We start from the raw sequence: 21,863 nt of genomic DNA, 5'->3' as shown, positions 1-21,863 counted from the left end.
AATGCACTTGCTCTACCATCTGAACTATCAAGCCATCTGAGAGCTGGTCACTTTGTAAGTTTGTATTGCGTCCCGTAATGGGTGAATCATAATGAATGACATAAAGAATGTATGACATTTTGATAGACAGTGTATTTAAACTGCGGAGTATATGTCTCAGTGAAAGTGGTCGTCACAATCATGCATATAAAGCAACTTGGGCAGTTGCGAAAGAAGCTTGAAAACATCCAGGACCCAGTTGTTCAAACGATGGATAACGCTATCCCCCAGATAAATCACTATCCAGTGGATCAGTCAGAGAAACCAATTGCGCTATCCAATGGATAGTGATTTATCCGGTGGATAGCATTATCCACCTTTTAAATAACGGACCCGGCTAGGACCAAAAGTAATGCTACATAAACGGGAAACACACTGCCTGGAAAATCCTTCCACCATATATTGCTTTAGCTGGAATATTTTAGTGATTGAACTACGTGTTGGTAACTTATGATGCTTATAAATCACCGCTCTGGCCCCAGATTGTTCAAAAGATGGATAACGCTATCCAGTGGATAGTGATTTATCCGGCGGATAGCGCTATCCATCTTTTGATCCCGTTTCTCGAAAGTCCCGAAACTTTACGGTCCGTTTTCGGGTGTCACAATTCGTTTGTATTTCAAGAACGGAGAGGATTTAAGTCGTCAAGCTTCACAGTCCTTTTTCTTTTCGTTACCTTAAAAATATGTTAAAAGATCGACTTTCCAAAACAAGCGGTTTGCAGTTTCATAAATGACTTTTCGGTTCCGAAAAGTTTTCGGGACTTTCGAGAAACGGGCCCCTGGTGTGGAAATAAGCCCATACGTGAAATGATGAAAATCTGCTACTTTAATTTACATTACCCACTTCGGCCTAAAAACCTTTTTGGTCTTTTGTGCAGCTGAGTAGTATATACCTGGCCCAAAACGTACATGCTGTACATACTTGCAACCATACTTTTCATTATGGCTTCCGTCATTGGTTTTTCATTTAAAAGAACTACGAATAAGATACCGCTAAACGTATGCCCAACTTAAATATAAAAGTAAGAAAAATGCAAGGATAAAATCAACAAAATGGTCCTATAATTAATGTTACAAATTCACGAATCAAAGAGGAGTAAATGCAGTTAGTCGGCATTTGTAACTTTAGATATGTATTGATAGATTCACAGATTTAAAGTGGTATTTACTGGTGGTTTAGTTTGTCGGCGAACAGAGTTAACCTGGAATAAGCTAAACTACTCTTTTAGTAATTGTTGGCATTTGTGCAAAATTATTCCTCATTGCATCGTAGTCCAACCTAACAGTTTGAAAAATTGTCTTTAGGGAAGCTGCCAGAGCTGAAGCACTGGAAATCAAATACCGTAAAATGATGGAAGACAATAATGTGGAAAAGGTAGGATTTGTGAAGGTTATATTGACTTTGTGATAAGGGAATGTGTGATTTATTGCCTCTGTGCCATGCCAAAGGGCATAGCACACCGTCCTGAGGGACACGTGTCTGTTTTGCTTGTTGGTCATGTGCTGTGTTCTTACAAGTTATGAAAGGATAGTCCACAGCAACCTGTTTTTGGCTTTTGGCTTACATTAGAATTTCAAAAGTAGCACTTTCTTTGCAATTATTTGGTGTGAGTATCACCACCCAGGTGGTCATCAAAGACCACACAACAGAACAAACCTCCACTTATAGTAGGCCCTTACAACTCACATTTCCAGACCACAACAATTGGGAATTTGTTCCTCATCCTTGGCGAATAGCGTGTGGGTTTGTTAAGCGGCCAAGGAATGTTATTAACAAGGACTCTGAAATGGGGCCTGTACTTTATTGTTCTTATATTAGAAGACTTATTTGAAAACTTTAAGTGTTTTTTTTGGCTGGCACTGTAGCAATTATGGAGCCAGCTGGTTGTCAGTAAATGGGAGGGAGTATTCTTTTTCTTAATATAGTTCTTTCAATGTCGAAAAGGATATTCAAAATACCTTTTAAATGCGTGTTTATGACATTCTTCGTACAGGCTTTACTTGAACAACAACTGGCTGTCGAAAAGAGTAAGATGGAAACAGAGAAAAAAAGGTTCCAAAATGCTATGGATGAGAAGGTTGGTTTCCAAGTGTTATTCAGTGGAATTAAAAGAAGTGTCTTCTTGAGGAAAATTAGTCTTAAAATTAGCCACACTGAGTAGGTTGCCAAATACCATCACAGTCGTGCATTTTCCTTAAAAATGAGAGTGCCAAACAAATTTCCGACCGGCAATCGAATATTCGGAATTATCTTTTCAGATTGAAACCGGCGAAAATGCGGGGGAAAAAATATTATCCAAACCGTTTCCACCTGAACACTGACGAAGAGTGTCGACGGTTAAATGGTGTCTTACTACAGTTTTCCAAATAAAAAGATCAAGATTTTGAAATCTGTGAAATTAATGCAACAGGTTGTCTCTTCTGAAGTGTTAGTCACTGCAAATGATGTAAAATGTTATTTTACCTAACGGATAATTGCAAATCAGGGGAAAGTATTTTAAACTTGCATACAATTTAGAACTAAAGTTTTAATGAAACATACATAATTTCTTTAGTTATCACTTTTCATAATAGGTTAAGTGTAAACAATTAAGTAAGGGGGTCATTATAGATATATCCGCGTTTAATTCGATATTTACTAGGTGGCCAAATGGCAATCCAGTCAGAAAACGAGTTAAATTTCTCCGTTTTATTTTATTTTTTCGTGTCGGAAAAAGTCTTTGTTGCGTATGGTTATAAATTTTGACACGGATTGGGTTTCTTCTTTTTTGCCTCCAATAGCAAATATGTTTCAATAACATTTTTCGCCGGAAAAAAGTTTTGTAAAAATTTTCATCCTTTGTGAATTCATCGTGTTGTGTAATATTCGAGCTTAACTAATTTGCATACATGGGTTGAAGTTTTTAACCCGAGTAGTTTTCATAGACATGACAGGAATTTTTCGTCGCGTTCTTTCTGGCAAATGATTAAAAGGTAACTATAGTTTTTAACGTCAGAAAAATATTTGTTTTGTCTCCATAATGGATAATGAAGTTTATTTAGGAAGCCAACAGTACTTCTCTAACTGGTTCCTGGTTAACCCAATAGGCCACTTTGGAAAATACCATAATAATCTTTGTCTGTCCCTCCAAATTTTGCATAAGCATTGTTTCCAGTTTCTCGTGGGACTTACAATGGTCCCAAGAGAAAACAAAAACAATACTCATGCAAAATTTGGGGAGACAAAAAAGAGTATTATGGTATTTTCTGAAGTGGCCTATTTATTGCTACAACTTGCTAGTGCGAAGATTGTTTACATTACTCATTAACACGAATATTTTTCCACAATATATCGCTTTAATCTAACCCAAAATTATTCATATAGAACAAAATTTCGTATTTATTAACCATTTCCTTCGCTTTTGTGTTTGTCAGCATTATGGTTTGCGATAATTCAGGTTCGCGTGTTCGCAAGTTTGTTTTCGGATCTCATAGATTTATAGATTTTCAATTACAAACAAGCAAGCAGGCTGTTCCATTGAAATGGCGCGCGGTCGAATTATAGGGGCTTGGTTACTAGTTTCGGTTTGTTTCGAAAGAAACTAGTAACCATGCCCCCTTTTTTTTTACCGCGCGCCATTTTCAAGAGAACAGCCTGCTTGCAGGCCAGTTTTGTTATCTTTGAACTGAATTTATTACTTGTGAACGTGTGAGACAAAGGGTCACCGCTTGCACGACATCTCGGTCACCCTTCAAATGGTCTACAAGTCTTCAACTTGAAAACAATTTATACTGGAACGCTGCAGTTCAATACCACCCAGCTCAGTGCCTTTTGTTTTTGTGTAACACATATCACAGGCAAACCCAGTTTACGCTCGTAGAGCGTCTAGTTTAATATATTTTTAGTAAGTTTTAACGCTGTAATTTGCCTTTTGTTCATTTGATATATGTTAATTTGCGCAATACCAAGGAATAAATATTGCTTAATGCTAAATATAGTGACCGAGCTCCTCGAGGGGGGCTGGAAACTAGACATTTCAACAACCTTTGTCTCAAAACCTAGCCGTACGAACAGGGTTAAAAATTTGGGAATTCGTAAACAATATGTTGGGCAACTGCATAGTACGTACCTGCCCGCGAGCAATACCGCTAGCCATGATTACCATGAGAAAAGCAACTCATCGGTCCTATGCCCTTGGTGCTCCGCTTGGCGGCCGGAGCTCCGCTAATATGAGAATCTGTGAACAAGTAGCTCGGATTTAAATGACGTGGCTTTGTAAGTAGCAACAAACATTATTTTGTTTGGGCACGACCCTTTCCTGCACTTCAAGATGATCGTCTGAATACTTTATTCATCAAGAAAAATGACCCAACCGTTTTCTTCGTTTTTCTGTCGTTCAATTTTCTTTTTCATCAACAAAGACTGCACTGCTTTGTTTGTCCTAGGAAAGAACTTTCCGGCACCAATCGACGAACCTGTCCGGAGTTCCACCATCACCTTCTTCTGTTAGCGGGAAGCCACAGGTTTGCGCAAATTCATAATTGAATTTAGATTCTCTAGTTTTCTAAGTGTTTTTCGTGAGTTAAATGGTTTGAAATTCCATATCCAGTAAAAAGTAGCCATGTTTTTTTGGGGATTAGGGCTGGCTGGCGCAGTTTTGAGACCAGCCGCCTCCCACCATTGTGGTCTGGGATCAATTCCCAGACTCAGCGTCATATGTGGGTAGAGTTTGTTGATTCACTACTCTGCTTCGAGAGGTTTTTCTCTAGGTACTCCTGTTTTGCCCTCTCCTCAAAAACCAACAAATGATTTGATTTCTATGCACAATGTCCCCAATTAGTGCCCCAGCGCTAGAAGACTTAAAACTTACTAGTAATCGGAATTGCAAACGAGCACTTGTTTTTTTCTCTTTTTTTTTTTTTTTCGACTATACCCGAGTCACCATCATTGAAAATATATTATCTCTTCATATCATCATCTACCGCGGTTAACAATTTCCATCTCAGTCAATAGCGACAATGCACCGTATTATTAAGTTCAGCTAGGAGGGCACAGGTTCTCCTCTACTGAATCGGAGAGACTGTAAATCAAATAAATCACACAGAATTTGAATAGTTCAAATCAAATGTTGCTTTTTGATGTCACAGAAAACCGTGTTACCCAGAGAAAAACCTCCCTGAGTAGAGTGCTCTCACCACTGTGCCAACCCTACTTGAATACATTCTACTTTGAAAATAGACAATGGAAATAACCAATAGCTAATCAATGGTGATCTCGTATTGTATGCGGCAAGCCTAAAATGTTTGTCATTGTTCAGATGAGTCTTTTTTTCTTCTCGAAAACAGGTTTTCTCAATTTTTTCTCGGAATGTCGTTCACATTCACTGTACAAGTTAGCAAAATTGGTAGTGATTTGCTCCGCGACCGAGTCAGTAAGAGGCCTGGGTCTGTCTGTTCTTCATTTGGCGTCGTCCCAATTTACTTTGCGGTGTTGAATTGCTTTTTAAACCGTCCGTAACGTGAATTGAACTACGAGGAAGGTGGCAACTTTTGAAGCGAATAAAAAGGTGTCTTGTCCAGATAAAAATGGCGCAACATGTTTGCCATTCATCTTAATAATGAGAACCATTTTAGTCAGGTACAACTCACTTGCACAAATATATTACGATGTTACCAACAAGACAATAGGGAGCTTAACTACGCCACGTTTACGAGCCACGGACGGTAACCGGAAGTGAATTATTTTCCTGTTTAACTTGTCTTCACACTACCACATTAATATTGTAAATATCTTTTCGCTGGTAGAGACGATTAGTTTGAAAATCTGGGAGAGATCATTGTCCTGACATCCGAAATATTTAACTCCGGTTGGCGTCCGTGACTCAATGAGCTCTCTAGTGACTTGCGTCGTGATTAGTGATTCACCTTCGTTTTATTCGCAAAATTTTGAAAATGCCGTTGATAAGAAAAGACCGATTAGAGTTCAGTTTGAGATAAAGCCCTCGCATATTTTATCAAAGACCGCAAAATGAACCAGCCCATGTTCCAAAGTTGCACATGAAATCGTGTGGATTCCGATATTTATCTCGTAATGTCATTGTGGTTGTTATAGGATGACCTCCACGAGTCCTCCCCTCACAATCCACTTTTGCGGCAGAGTAGCAGCAGTAGCATTATTGATGGTTTATCCAGAGGATTCGTCGCGGGTAGTACCGCTATGGTGGAACGACTGCAGGCTCATGTCAAACAAAAGGATGGCGAAATTGAGCTTTTACAGGTACGCAACGAAAAGCAACGAAGTAACAAAACAAAACGAGAATCAAACTAGATAGGCAATAAATTGTACCCACCCACCCTAAAAGTAGATCTCCAGAAGTATTCTCAATTATCGTTATCATACAATTTTTCTTAATACCCACCATATTCATTACTCCGGTAATTCCAGGTGGATAAGGAAGTTTGTAAATGTGTTCAATTTCTAAAAAAAAAAAAAAAGGAATTGTGTTCTTGTTGATCGACCAGACGTCAGTTTCCGTGATAAAACAGACCATAGTCCTTAAAATCTTCTTTTAAATTTCATGCTTAGTCTCCTTCAGTAATTGATGGCTTACGTTTCTGTGACATTTCAGTGTTTCACATGACCACCAATAATGCGACTGTTGTTCTAGATTCTGTTCGTTGTCCTGGGACTCTGATTCCTACGGCGCAGTCTGCATCAGATCTTCCCACCTCTTCAATCAAATTTAAGTAATTTCAGATTGCTTGTAGCAAATTAGTCATTAAATTATTAATCATAAATTATTTTCATATTTGAATGTCCTTTAATTACCAAAGGAAGAAATTCAATCTCTGCAAAAGACGCGTGATTCACTGACAGAAGATTTAACCCATTTGACATCAAGGATGGAAAACTTTGAGAGAAACAGTGGGTTGTTAAATGAACTACAAGTACGACACAAGGTAACTCACGATGGATAATTTGCAGGATACATGTACACGTTTCAACAAATGTAGTAGGAGTACATTACAAACAAGTGGTGGCTTTGCTTGCTTTTTTTTTTTTCAGGAACTGGAGCAGCGTCATAATGCTGTGTTGCAGATGTACGGTGAAAAAGCTGAAGAATGTGATGAACTGAGGATGGACTTGGAAGATGTTAAATCAATGTACAAATCACAGGTGAAACCACAATTTTTTTAGATATTGATGATCTGGACAGTTAGGTAAGGACCTTTGGTACCAGTGCTCTTTCGATACGGCTGAACACCAGTTATTATTGAACGAAGTGCACTCATTTTGACGTAGAAGGCTACCTTAGCATCAGAAGAGTCATCTAAAAGCAACCCTTATTTTGTCTTTAAACGCTTATCTCTCAAAAACGAACTCGATGATCCCATTTTTTTTATTACTGAAGAGTGATCGCAGGCCAAGGTGAAACTCCCTGCGAACTTGGAAAATTTTCAGGAGCGGATTCCGAAGCACCTTAAATTTTCCAGTTGTGATGGAAGCTGAATCCGCTCCAAAGAAAAAGTAACGTCCATAATCTCGTTAACACCTATCCCAACCTTGAAATAGCTTTAGCCACTGATCAAATATCGGAGGTCGCAGATTATCGAATCTGGTAGATGATTCCTTAGTTTGCAAGGAGTTTAACAAATTCAAAATATCACACAGTCAAAAGTGTTTTAAATGAAATATCGCTCGATTCAAACGTGAAACCTTCGAGCGGTGATGACTTTTTCTCTTGTTGACGTTACTAATGACTATTTTTAGTTTTTTTTATTCTCGTCACCAGAGCCTCGGATCGACCCAAGGCTCTGAGAAACTCTATGTAGGAGAAGATGCGTCGTAAGGTTCTTATAGCCAAAAATTGGCTATATTTCAACCTTACGGCGCCGCTTATTTCCCTTTCGTAAACGGTCGTTGCCATTTCTCAGAACGATCGTTGCCATTTGAAACGGTTGATGCCATTTTTTAGCTCTGAATTACACTCATTAGGTCTAAGAACTCAAAAGGTTGCGGTTACTGGGAGTTGTGTCTCGCTGGTCATATGAGTTAGGGTTCGGGTTAGGGTTCTGTTTAGGGTGAGGGCTAAGAACCCGAGTTCGACTCTTGAAATTTTCGGACTCTTTTTTTCCTCCAGTTTTTCTTTTATAAATGTTTTTTTTCCTTTTTTGTCTTAATTTTTGTTAATGTTTTTTCATAGTTTGTTTCCTTTAATTTTCTTTGAAGTGAAGTGTGCAGTCGACCGTTATAAATGGCATCCACCGTTTCAAATGGCAACGACCGTTCTGAGAAATGGCAACAACCGTTTCAATTGGCAAACGACCGTTTACGAAAGGGAAATTTGCCTGCTCACTACTCATGCTAATATGAATGCACGGATTAGAGACTCTTTTGATTCAGTGTTATTCACGAAAACCAATGAGAAGACACTTTGTTTCAGGGTTCCCCAGAGCTCTTCTCTCCCTCAGTCAAGAGAAGAGCTCTATTCTTCGCATTTTTTATGTAACGAGATGCTTCCGTGAAGCATACACTGGGTTGCCTGTGGTACGTGTTACAGAAAATCAGAAGGCACTGAATTGTGTGGTATTGAACTACAGCATTCCAGTCTCTGAAGAATAACAAATAAAAGAGAAGCGAGAAACATTGGCTTCTGGGCTGACATGTTGATAATTTTCAAGTTCCCTCACAACTTCTTTTCACCACAAGTTTAAGCGTGCCCTCTGAGCATCTGATAGCTTTGTAATTCTAAAGTTCACTGAAGTAGTCCCCTGTCCGGCGGGGTTAGTATCAGGATGGGAGACCAAAACAATATACCCCTCGTAAAACAGAAGCATCGGACCGAAAATACTATCAACGCTAACAAATGCGAACTCAGCAAGGTACAGATTTTGTTAGCTTGCTTTATGCAAAACAAATATTGATGCAAAAGTAAATAACTATTGATACAAAGTTTTTGGAAAGAGCAGAAGGACGTTTCCGGGACGGTCGATCGAGAATAAAATATTTACGACATGAAAACAACATTAATTTTGAACCGTGAATATAGAATATAAAAAGTTACGATCAGCGACAAACATTTTGGGAGATTTTTGCTACGTTCAAATAAATCGCAAAATCAAAAGTGACATGGCCGGAATTCAGCGGGCGCCGTGATTAAGTTACCGCGGCATGTTTACTCGCCAAACAGTGAAGCATCTGTGTCAAATGATGGCAAGATACCGGGTTTTTGTAAGTTTCTTTTTCTGTCAAGTGTTATAAAGTTTGACAATGAAATGAGCGAAGTCAAAACAAAGATCACAATCGCCCAACTCTTGAGGTTGACAATTTGTTTATGCAAAGTCAAAATGTACTCTCCAAGACGCGTACGACGTTATTTATCACCAGGTAATTCCATCATTTTGGAAATAGCAGCTACTTTATTATTCATCTGCGTCACAATTTATCACTGATGTTGGGGCTCATTTTGTTGAAACTCAAGCACGCTTCCAACAGGCCTGTGAACCCTTCCTGCTTACAGAGCAATACTAAAAAGCTTCTCCATATCACATTTCAACCTTAAGCTCGGAAATTCAATACACAACATGATATTATAATTCACAAAGGCAGAAAATACCACAGAATCCTTTTCCAGCGAAAAATTTATTGAAACAAACAACATATTTGCTCTTAGAGGCGAAAACCTCTTCCTATTTCATTGCGTGCGTGAAGACAAGAAACTCAATCGTGTCAAATTACCATGTACTTCAGGTTTCCTGAAGAACATTTTCCTTGAATAACAAAAAAATACTTTTTCTATGGCCATAAAAACTATCCAGTTAAGCTTGCATATCATAAAACATGATGAATTCATAAAGGCCACCTTTTCCAGCGAACAATTTTTGGAAGCAAACAACATATTTGCTATGAGAGGCAAAAACCCCTTCTATTTCATTACGTGCGTGAAGAGAAGAAACTCAATCCTGTCAAATATGCGCAATATTGCAACAAACTAAATTTCAGGATCAAACCGTTTCCACCTTTTCCTTGAATAATGAAGCACAAAATAGACGACAAGCTTTCTTTCAAATAATTCTTGGCTGTCACATTTCCAATTATGTTTTTACTGAAGACAGTGCAGAGTTGATCACAGATCCACGTAAGGTGTTCGATTCGTTCTCTGTCTTTGTTGAACCCATAAGTTACCAGAGAATTTTCCATTTGGTGTCAGTGTTCTACATAACAGCACACTTGGTAAAAGATTTGAAATACAGCTCACTTTGATTTCGGCTCGACGGGCGATAGATTGTTGTCGAAGTCCATTACTCGTCGCTTTTAAGATTCCACCGCCTGTATATCCAATTGACTTTCCATTATTGAGCTTCATAAGGGTATATTTTGTTCAAAGATCCACTAAAACGCCATTCGCGTCACATGACTTTCGACGCCATTGCCGGTTAAGTTAATCGTTCTACTGTGTCCACCAGAGAAATCTACGCATTTCCCACTACCCTCTCGATCCTAAGAAAATACGCGCAGAAGGCTCTATGCACAAAGACACCACTTACCAGGGGAGTGACAGGCAAGACTTTTACCGACACGGAAAAAAAAAGAAAAACTAGACCCTCCGTGAGGGTACACTGGGTTGCCTGTGGTACGTGCAGCGTTCCACGCAATTTTTTTCCAGTTTGGGGGGGGGGGGGGGGGGGGGGGGAAGGGAGGGTCACCCAGAAGTCATACCAGAAGTCATACCAGAAGCCATACCAGCAGAGGCCCTTTGGCTCACAGGTCCTCACACGTTCGTACGACGAAACAGATCCTTTTCTGAGGTTAAAAACCTGGCTACCGGCCTATTAATTAATCATTTGTCAGAAAGAAGAAATTCCTGTCCTCTTTAAAAAAAATTGACACGCATTGCTTACGTGTGGTAGTGAAGTAACACAGCGATTTATTCCATAAAGTCAAGTAAGCTGTGTGTTGTCTTCCAGGAGATTCAAGTTGTCCTTGCGTAACATGTAGCTCTAACAGTGCACGATATTGTTTTGGTATTGTCTATCATTGTAGTGCCATGGTAGAAGTCTTGGGTAAATAGCCTGAGAAGACATGTGGTTACTAGCAAAGTACTGAGCCCAGAAAGATTGAAGAAAATAAATGGGAAGTGAAAAACATTGTCTTCTGGGATGACATGTTGACAGTTGTCTTTGCGTAATATGTAGGTGTAACAGTACACGATATTGTTTTGGTATTGTCTATCATTGTAGCGCCATGGTAGAAGTCTTAGATAAATAGCCCCTTGAGGAGACATGTGGTTACTAGCAAAGTACTGAACCCAGAGAGATTGAAGAAAATAAAAGGGAATCGAGAAACATTGGCTTCTGGGCTGACATGTTGATCATGCAACTTCTTTCCACCACAAGTGTAAGCGTGCACTGACAGCATCTGACAGCTTTACAAACAAAAGTTGAAAGCTGAAGTTGAAAGCTGAAGTTAATACATGTTCGGCGGGGTTAGTAAGAAATATACCACTCAGTAACAGAAGCATAGGACCGAAAATTCTATTTTCATGCTATCAACTGCGAACCAAGCAAGATACAGATTTTGTTAGCTTGCTTTATGCAAAACAAATATTGATGTAAAAGTAAATAAATATGGATACACAATTTTTAAGAAGAGCAGAAGGAAGTTTCAGGACGGTCGATCGAGAATAAAATATTTTGCCATCGGTAACAAAATCTACGACATGAAAACAACATTAATTTTGAACCACGAATATAAAAAGTTACCACCAGCGAAAAATAGTTTGGGAGATTTTAGTTGTTTTGTTGTAATTGTACAAGTTTGGCTGCACCGAGTAAATCGCACATCGAATTCAGCGGGTGCTCTGATCAAGTTACCGCGTTATTTTACCGCGGCATAATTACTTGCGAAACAGTGAAGCAACTGTGTCAAATGATGCCAAGCTACCGGGTTTTTGTTTTTGTTAGTTTTCTTTTTCTTTCGATTGTTATAAATTTTGACAAGAAATGTGCGAATTCAACACAAAGATCACAATCGCCCAACTCTCTGAGGTTGACCATTGTTTCTGGAAAATCAAAAATTTACTCTCCAAGACAAGGTTATTTATCACCAGGTAATTCCATCGTTTTGGTAATAGCAGCTACTTTATTATTCATTAGCATCACAATCTTTTGCCGATTTTGGGGGTCATTTTGTTGAAACTCAAGCACGCTTCCAACAGACCTGTTTATTTTCGTGACTTATGCGTTACCACAAAAATTCTCCCCGTATCACATTCCCACACATGTATGCAAATTTGCTAAGCTCGAAAATTACACAACATGATAACTTTACAAAAGCTGGAAATTTCACAGAAATATTTTCCACCGAAACATTTATTGAAACAAGCAACATATTTGCTATAAGAGGCAAGAAACCCTTCCTATTTCAGTTGCGTGCGTGCAAGCGAAACACACAATCACAAAGCAGATGCAATTAAATAAATTTCTGACAGTTCACATTCAACCCTTTTCGAAAGAACCTTGACCGTAAATAATAAAGCACAAAAGAGATAACAAGCTTTCATTCAAGTAATTTTTCCCTGTCACATTTACAATTTTTTTTAACCTTTGCAGAGTTGAGTACAAAATGAATGTTACTTGCCAGACAAACAGGCAAAATTTAAATAGATGCGACGTCAGTAAACACTGTGAGACACACAACAGAGATCACAGATCTACCTGTGGTGTTCGATTCCTTCTCTGTCTTTGTTGAACCCGTAAGTTACCAGAGAAATTTCCATTTGGTTTCAGTGTTGTACGTAACACCACCTTAGGCTTGGCGAAATATTAGAAGTACAGCATATTTTGATTTCGGCTCGACGGGCGAAAGATTCACGCTGTCGAAGTCCATTACTCGTCGCTTTTAAGATTCCAGATCTTTATGTTTCACCGCCTGTCTTGACGTTCCATTCTTGAGCTCCATATGGGTATATTTTCTTTAAAGATGTACTAAAACGCCATTCGCGTTACAATGACTTCCGACGCCATTACAGGTTAATTGTGCAGAGCAAGCTACGCATTACCCCAGCCCCCTCAAACCTAACAAAATACGCACAGAAGAGTCTATGCACAAAGACACCACTTAGCAGGGGAGTGACAGGCAAGACTTTTACCGACACGGAAAAAAATACTAAAACGGAAATCTACCCATTTTCCGACTGGGTTTGGCAACCCAGTAAAAATAAAACAAACAAACTAAACGTAGACCCCGACTGGGTTTGCCATACTGGAAACTCAGTAAATAGCATTTTTGTAAGATTGACACGGCCACATCAGCTTTTTAGCTGCTTTTACACACCGTGTATTTATAAGTGCTGTTTCTATTATTATTATTATTATTATTATTATTATTATTATTATTATTATTATTATTATTATTATTATTATTATTATTATTATTATTATTATCCGGGAAGATCTTGCTAATGTAGCATGGCAAAGTTGGGTTTCTTTCAGGTCTCTTTCAGTTAGGTGATTATCAAGGTACCCTTATTATATAACATCTTTTCTCAGCTCAGGCGGGAGCTATCAATAGTCAAAAGTCATCTAGAAGATAATTGGATAAAAGTCATCTAAAGATAATTGGATTTGAGAAAACGAATATTCAACCAAGGGGTACTGGGCTGTTCGTTGTTAGTGTTGAGCTCATAAGGATTCCCAATTGCATCACATGCCAAAACTCAATTTTAAATTGCTTCAGAGCAATTCTAGTCAGTCGGTGGTCAAAAGGGGTCTTGAACCCGTGAACTCCTTTAACCTTTTCCAAGGCTAATTTTAACCGTCTGGTTTCGCGCACAGGGTGTTCTAATTCGCCATCAATCTCTTCATATCGTACAGGGCCTCCTAAACCTATTTAGATGTCATACAAGGTTACTTCAATGAATATTTTCGTGGCGAGCCTGACATGCGTTTGTTTCGAAAAATATGTATGTCAGGCTAGCCACGAAAATATGTGTTGAAGTATCCTTTCCAATTTAAAATCATACAAGGTAAATTGTCAGAATTAGCCTGGTCTTGAGCAACTGTACTTGAAGCAAACCAGTGTCGTTTATGTCTCAAATTTGGCGTGAATCGTTGCTAATCTCTCTGCAGCTTAGTCGCAGCGATGAAATCACCTTCCTAATTTTGGCCAACAATATCTGTGTAATCTATAGTGTGATGGTCTCTTTAGAGAATTTTTTATATGACTGTCGAAAGTAATTACGCGATTGTAATTGCTACACTTGGTGATTGGTTTAAAAATCTCGCGCCAGTTTATTAACCGATAAGAGGAAAACCGACTGTACCCACGCTTTTAGCAACTTGCATGGAATTGCTACGAATTTGGATTGGTTCATTGCGCTCTTTGCAGCTGCGGTGATTCGTCGAAGCAATTACGTTTGGTATTTGTTTGACGACACTCAACTGAAAACCGCTCTATCAAGCAAAGCGATTGCATGTTTCGTAAAGTGTGTTATTCTAATGTATTGTGATTTCTTAAAAAAGAAAGACAAGTGATCACAGGGGTGAACTGGTTAAATCGGAGGCTTTAATTAATTAATAGTAAATACTGTGCACGCAAGCCTGTTTGCACGTAGTGGCTTGTGCTTTTCTCCCGCTATAAATCTAGTCGCCAGATCTGGTACCATATAACGACCGGATTTCTCCCCTATCCTATAAGGAGGTTAAGCACATTAAGTTTTCTACATTACTGAATTAACGAACGTTACTGAAGCAGTAACGGAAGGAAAGGGTGAAAATACAGGCTTGAACGGAATTTGTACCCATGCTGGCCTGGACCTCGGTGATATCGGTACATTGCTCTAAGAATTGAGCGGAAAGGCCAGGTGGGAGTTGGGCATTTTGTGAGTTCGCAATAAACCAGGAGGGAATGTCAGCATGAACACTACACTCATGAAAGACATATATGAAGTGCGGAAAGAAGCGTTTCAGCTTTTGAGATCATTGCACTTACAAACGTTACTTAAGCAGTCGCTGAAAAGCCAAAGGTTTCGTGTAAGTAGTTTCCTTTCCACTCTCTTTCTCCTAAGCGTGCGTCACTGTTAGACGTCAACGCTGGTACTTCGCAAATTTTGACCCGGCAGGTCTCGTACTCAGCATAGGTCAAAGGTCCGCAATACTGAAACTATACTACATTAATGTTAGTCCTAAGTATGGTAGAGAACACAAAGGATACCGTTCAATAACAAATACCAATTTTTCTTTTACAGATTCAAGAACTTCTGGGCGCCTCGAGATGACCACAGGCCAAAAGGACAGTTCAATTATTGAAATGAATGGTCAGCACAAGTATTTATCTTTGGACCGCATATTTCAGTGTATCAATATTGTTGGCTTTGTCTCTTTATGGTGATAGCCGGTTTTTTGTTATTAGCTAAGGGATTTCAACAGTATTCCAATGTATGAACGTTGTCATGCGCATATGAGAACAATACCCGTAAAAATGTTGATAGTTATTGGATAATTAACGAAGCAAATATTTAAGAGTTCAGTTATATCATTAATTCTTAGTGGACACAGGCAATCTCGTACCCAGAGTCCTCGGGCTTCTTGGCCAGCGGGTGAGCGCCCGGAGAGACTCTGGGATAATCGACTTGAACTATATTTTTGATTGGACGCTTGCGTAACAATGGCAGTCCGACAGGAAGTCGGTAAGTAATTCGGAAGCCCCAGAATTTGGAGGGAGATTCAAAATCTAAAACTAGTTTCAGTGCTGTTTGATTTTTTCTACCTCAGAAATATATAAATCACAAAAATAATAGATCGTTTTCACGTGACGTCATCATTTTCTAAAATCGAAAACTAAAGAGCCACGAAAGTTTTTATCCTCATCAGGCATAAGAGGCGGTAAATTTGTATCCATTTGCAATTTTAAAGCTCAATAGCGTGCTTCGTTTGGAAACCAGAGCATTTTGAATTTCTGAGTTATAGCGGTGCGTGACACGAGGCGACGATCAAGTTTATTGAGAAATATATATTTATCTCATGGTTTTGGGCCTTTTTAGAATTTAAAGCATTAGGAAAAGTGCTTAAGTAAATAGCTGTCTGTTCAGTACAGATGATCACTCGCCTAGATAGCCAAAGTTAGTAACAGATGTTGACACTATTTTCCGGCCGCCATATTGGTGCACCACAGATGTGCACCAACATGGCGTTTTCATACTGCGCTCTGTAAATTTCTGCGAAACATTTCGACGAATATCTGAAGTTTGGGGAAACGCACGGGCCTAAAACTTGGAGAAGTCTCTTCTTCGTTTATCTTCTACAACATCACGAAGTCTTGACTTTTTCCACTGGATGGTTTTCGATTTATTTTTTTATTGCGTGACAGTGAAAACGATCTATAAAACGACGAGGTTTGAATTATGTCTTATACCGCACGGGAATTTTCCCACGCTGCTAAAAAGTGATTACTGTTGCTGTTGCAAAAGTACCGTGGGAAAACATTACATCAGTCTCTTTGAGGAGAAATCCGTGGAATAAGGTCTTGTCGAAGCCATTCAGAATTACGGAAACATCAAATTGCAGAAGAAGAGGACATTTGTGTCGTTTCACAAAAAAATTGGTGATCGTGTTGCTTGCACGATGGCATTCTCATTGCATTCTGAACGATGGAATGTACGCTGAAACACTAAAAATACACTCACCGAAAGCGTCAGAGGTTTCATCTTCACTTGCTCTTACAGCAAGCCAATGATCATTTCTCCAGTTTCTTTGTGTGTAAGGCTAAAATTCTTGTTTCTCGAACACTTTCAACCCGCCATTTCTTCTGTGTACGGTTTTCTCTTTTCTGCCTTCGTTTAAACTCAAGCATACGTATTAAGACCGGAACCCACGTTTTCTCAATCTCGTACCCAGAGTCCTCGGGCTTTTTGGTCAGCGGGTGAGCGCCCGTAGAGACTCTGGGATAATCGACTCCATTTTCCCAGAAAACGTGGGTTCCGGTCTTATGACGTATGGTTGAGTTTAAACGGAAGCAGAAAAGAGAAAACCGTTAACAGTAGAAATGGCGGGTTGAAGGTGTTTGAGAAACAAGAATTTTAGCTTTACACACAAAGAAACTGGAGAAATGATCATTGGCTTGCTGTAAGAGCAAGTGAAGATGAAACCTCTGACGCTTTCGGTGAGTGTATTTTTGGTGTTTCAGCGTACATTCCACCGTACAGAATGCAATGAGAATGCCATCGTGCGAGCAACACGATTGACAAATTTTTTTGTGGAAACGACACAAATGTCCTCTTCTTCTACAATTTGATGTTTCCGTAATTCTGAATGGCTTCGACAAGACCTTATTCCACGGATTTCTCCTCAAAGAGACTGATGTAATGTTTTCCCACGGTACTTTTCCAACAGCAACAGTAATCACTTTTTAGCAGTTTTAGCAGCGTGGGAAAATTCCCGTGCGGTATATGACATAATTCAAACCTCGTCGTGTTATTATTTTTGTGATTTATATATTTCTGAGGTAGAAAAAATCAATCAGCACTGAAACTTGTTTTAGATTTTGAATCTCCCTCCAAATTCTGGGGCTTCCGAATTACTTACCGAATTCCTGTCGGACTGCCATTGTTACGCAAGCGGCCAATCAAAAATATAGTTCAAATCGATTATCCCAGAGTCTCTCCAGGCGCTCACCCGCTGGCCAAAAAGCCCGAGGACTCTGGGTACGAGATTGACGTTTTCTGGGAAAATGGAGTCGATTATCCCAGAGTCTCTCCGGGCGCTCACCCGCTGACCAAGAAGCCCGAGGACTCTGGGTACGAGATTGGGACACAGGCTGATCAACTTTTGGTTACAGTTTCAAACGGAGAGGCGATTGATTGTTTTAATGGCGGCCAAAAGAAGTTGCCACACTTTGTTTTAAATGTATATTTTAATAGGGAAGAAATGTTAAGTTCGGCGCCGCAAACATGTAAAAAAGGTGGTGTTTCCAGGTTTGTTATTCTCAAATGTACAATCACGGTTTCATTTTGCAACTGATCAAGACTTAATTTAAAATGTTCTAAAATGAACATTAAGTGCATTTTTGGCTAAAATACGGATAGTTTGGATCATTATCAGCTTCTGGGCTAAGTCCCCTACGAAAGTTTAACTAAATAAAATTACCAATAGTACCCTATGTAACTCTGTGTAGAAAAAATACAGCATCTGCATAAGGCGGGTAAAGAAAATGAAAGAGGTGGCATTTACTATAAGCCCCTTCAAAATTGGCAATTTTAACACCCCTTCAAGTGACGTGCCCCGTGAAAGTGGCAATTTTAAGGCCAATGTAGGTTTGTAATCGTATAGTCCGCACTACATATAGTATAAGCATTCTTCACGTTCAACAGTAAAAAGCTTATAATGATCCGATAGTTTTATAACTCTAAATTCTGATTGAGTGTAATTGCATCAAGAAGTGTCATAAATCGAGTAATCTTGTTCCACATAAAGGTAAAAATAATAGTACGCGCGCTGTGATTGGCTAAATTAGCGAGCCATATTCTACACTACGGCCCGCTGTACGGCCAGCAAAATTTGAAATTTAGGTAGAACATTCTATAGCAAAAGTCTGTTATAACTGTTTGATTCTTGCAAGGAGCTATGTGAAACAAACAGTACGATTTCGGTTTGTCGGATTTTGACACGGCAATCTTTGTGCAGTTGAACCTTCCACATGACTTCAACTAGTTTCCTTTCCCGCGCGGTTGATTACCACAGAGATAATATATAGATTTAGCCAAGCCTAAAAGCGGAGCTCTCTGGTTATTTATTCTTACTGCTTGTAGGGTTTGTGAAAATAAAAGGTTTCGAATTGTCCGCGTTTTGATCTTTCCGGTTGCCGCTTTAATAGTTAAATCATTTTCTTTGCTTTCTTCTATAGAAAAATTCATTGCCTAACTAGTGAATCCCACGGTAAATTACGCTAAAAACCGATATCGCATGAATCTCGAAGCGATGAGTGCGACATCGGTTTTTCCAGTGAAATTTACTTTGCAATTCACCAGTTTAGCAATACATTTTTCTTGACTCGGAACTTCATGAGTTTTAAAAGAAAACAAGCACACCCTCAGCGAGCGAAAGGAAAGGCCGAAAAAAAAAGCCATCTCAGTATCAACTGTCAATAGCCAGCGAATAGGAATCACGCTAAAATTAGAAGTCATAAAAACAACTTTGTCAGTTGAAGGTCAAAGAAGAGTTTTACTGATGTACTTTATTCCACTTTATCTCTGAAAACAAGATCATTCACATTTTGATATATTTCATTGAAACACGCCAGGTTGGCTTGGTACAAGAATCGGTAAAATACGGTAATGCAACCAAGAATGGACGAACTTCAAACACGATCTGCTCCAACACTTAAGTAACGTTTGGGTGCTTTAAACAAACTTCTGAAAACACAAGCTACAATCTTGGACATTGAGACCACCCCTCCCCCCAAAATCAGTGATGGCAAAATGGCGCGTTTTGGCCTTCACGCACCTTCATCCTTGATTTGGGGCAGAGGGGGCATTTCTGTTCCATTTTATTTTGTCCAAGATTGTCTATGAGCCCCTGCTTGGCGTTACCAGTAGTATATGGGGTAATCACGACCCGAAATCTGCTCTCATTCGCTCAAAAGTTACATCATCCGAGAGCACATCTCCCATTCAAAAAATAAACTGAGCAAGGCGACACTGAAAAAAAAAATGCAAGTGGCATTTCACGTTAACATAAATTGCAAACAAAAAAGGGAATAAAACTATTGGAAAAAAAAGAAAAAAGAAAAAGAAAGACATCGCATGTAAGGAGGATTCGAACCTTCTACCACAGATTATCTACCCCATCCAGCTATCCAACCTACCCACATTTTACGCTTTAGACTTTGCATCCGTGCGCTAACCATACCGAATACGCAAACTTGTTGAATTTTAAGAACTGCATTTTCACTCCCTTAAATTTGTTGGCGATATTTACATGATCTATCTTCTGATTTTTCCACGCTGAAAAATAGAGCATGATTTACGTTCACAAAAGTGTTGATGGGCACGATCTGCAGGCTATCAGCAACGAATTTTGTCGATTTTTCACGATTTTGTCGTCTGGCCAGAAATGTGACAGAACAGATTGACTTTTTTTTCCATTGCTTGTTAACCGTGCTTAACCGTTGAAAAGCGTCTCAAAACAGACGTTAATCGTATAAAAAGTCTCGTGAATCGTGCCTTAAACGTTTTAATGTCATGTAAAACCATTCAAGTACTCTACAAAGCTTTAAAAGCGCTACTTTAATGCTTGAGTCTTTTGCCATTGCTTCGTTTAATCTCAGCGATGCGACCCTACATAGACCCTATAGTTTTATCGATTAACTCCCCCAGAAATGCTTCCAGAATAAGATCAGTAGTGGGCTTGAGAACTCTAACTCTTACTTTTGTTTCCTCGGGTATTCTTTTTCTCGGTGGCAATTTTTTCGTCAATTCTACGTAGAGTTATACCCTTATTCTTGATCGTACTGGCAAATTTTCATTTTAGGTTTGGCTTTTTTATACGCTCCGCTTCTCTTAAAATATCTTCCATGTAGTATCTCAACATAGCAACACTAGCGACGAGCGTGACTGCTTCAGAGGCCAGTGGTTTCGGATGATTAATGTGTTGACATATGACCTCTTAATTGACCAAATCTTGAATTTGTGACGTCATAGCCTCTGCAGACATGTAGTGAGATTTCCCGATGATTTTACGAGAACTCATTGCGAATACGTGTTTATAACATAAGGGCAAATTTATATTTTTCACTGTCGAGGCACAACGAAAACCAGTTGGGCAAACGAATTCAAAAAGCACTTGTTCGCTCGCATTTTAGAGCAAAACAAACAAACAAATTAACTTTTTCTTTCTGTCCAAAAGAGTACAGATAATAGACCAATTTCGATATATTAAAATTCAGTCCTAAACAAAAGGCATCATCTTGAGGCTGTGGGGAATAAATATAAGGATTTGTATGAGTTTATTCCTCAGAGCCTCGAGATGATGTCTTTTGTTTGGGACTGAATTTTAATATATCGAAAGTGGGCTATTGTTATTTAATTCCAGGTGACAATAAAAATTTTGATTTTCATTCCTGAACAAAGAAAGAACCGATTAAACCACCTTTAAAAATACGTATCCACTTTAAATAACGCATCTGTAAAAATAACAAACGGTTTGGTGCCCAAGGAAAGAATTAATTTTGCGGAGTAACTTCTTCCGCTAAGTATGAGCTATTAGGGACTTTAAGCAAATCGCTTTTCTCTTATTTACATTATACCGTTTCTTTGACAAGAAATTACTAAAGGCCAGGCCGAATTTCCTATGATAAAAAGTCCACGTTAACAGCACGCACCTTGGCTACACCTTAGTATCCGCCTAGAAATCTTCTTCACGCTACTTTTTCCTCATTTGATGAGGAACAGTCTCCGCTTGCCTCCTTCATGCCCAAAAGGAATTGTGGGTAATTCGGCCGTTCCATGACAAGGGAAGACCCCCGATTCTCATTTCATAGATTTTCTCATGAGTGTGGAGCCACCCAGTCCTACCGGCAAAATACAGCATCGATTGAAGGTTTTAGCTTTCAAAACTTGCTCAAATTGTTTCGGTAGGTCCTGGAATTGGTCCACAGAAAGGCCAGAGAGACGACTTCACCGGTGCTGTGAACCGCCATGTTTACAACAGAGCAATTTCGGCGTTCCACTCTGCATGAAATCATCTCTGACCTCTGTCTCGAGAAGACCAGACACGCACGGTTCTTACGTTACGTTTATGCCCCTGTAGAATCAACCGAAATCTCAACTCCTTGTCAAACGTTAACCA

The 21,863-nt window shown here is 39.1% G+C and overlaps 1 protein-coding gene across 2 annotated transcripts in view; it reads left to right on the top strand.

Annotated features, from left to right (window-relative positions):
• LOC137972046 (TATA element modulatory factor-like) overlaps nucleotides 1–18,857 on the top strand; it is a 52,199-nt gene extending 33,342 nt beyond the window's left edge. The window contains exons 17-25 of one of the 2 annotated variants that reach the window (XM_068818852.1): nucleotides 1,347–1,416; nucleotides 2,036–2,119; nucleotides 4,467–4,544; nucleotides 6,133–6,297; nucleotides 6,855–6,980; nucleotides 7,087–7,197; nucleotides 15,269–15,578; nucleotides 17,835–17,889; nucleotides 17,939–18,857. In XM_068818852.1, the coding sequence (XP_068674953.1) occupies nucleotides 1,347–1,416; nucleotides 2,036–2,119; nucleotides 4,467–4,544; nucleotides 6,133–6,297; nucleotides 6,855–6,980; nucleotides 7,087–7,197; nucleotides 15,269–15,298 (664 nt within the window). In that variant the 3' untranslated portion in view covers nucleotides 15,299–15,578; nucleotides 17,835–17,889; nucleotides 17,939–18,857. Of the gene's footprint in view, nucleotides 1–1,346; nucleotides 1,417–2,035; nucleotides 2,120–4,466; nucleotides 4,545–6,132; nucleotides 6,298–6,854; nucleotides 6,981–7,086; nucleotides 7,198–15,268; nucleotides 15,579–17,834 lie in introns of both variants that reach the window. The other variant, XM_068818851.1, reaches the window with a different exon arrangement.
• The last annotated feature ends 3,006 nt before the right edge of the window (nucleotides 18,858–21,863 follow it).

Source organism: Montipora foliosa, chromosome 9, assembly GCF_036669935.1.
Source record: "Montipora foliosa isolate CH-2021 chromosome 9, ASM3666993v2, whole genome shotgun sequence".
NCBI lineage: Eukaryota > Metazoa > Cnidaria > Anthozoa > Scleractinia > Acroporidae > Montipora > Montipora foliosa.
This window is presented reverse-complemented; position numbering and strand designations above follow the sequence as displayed.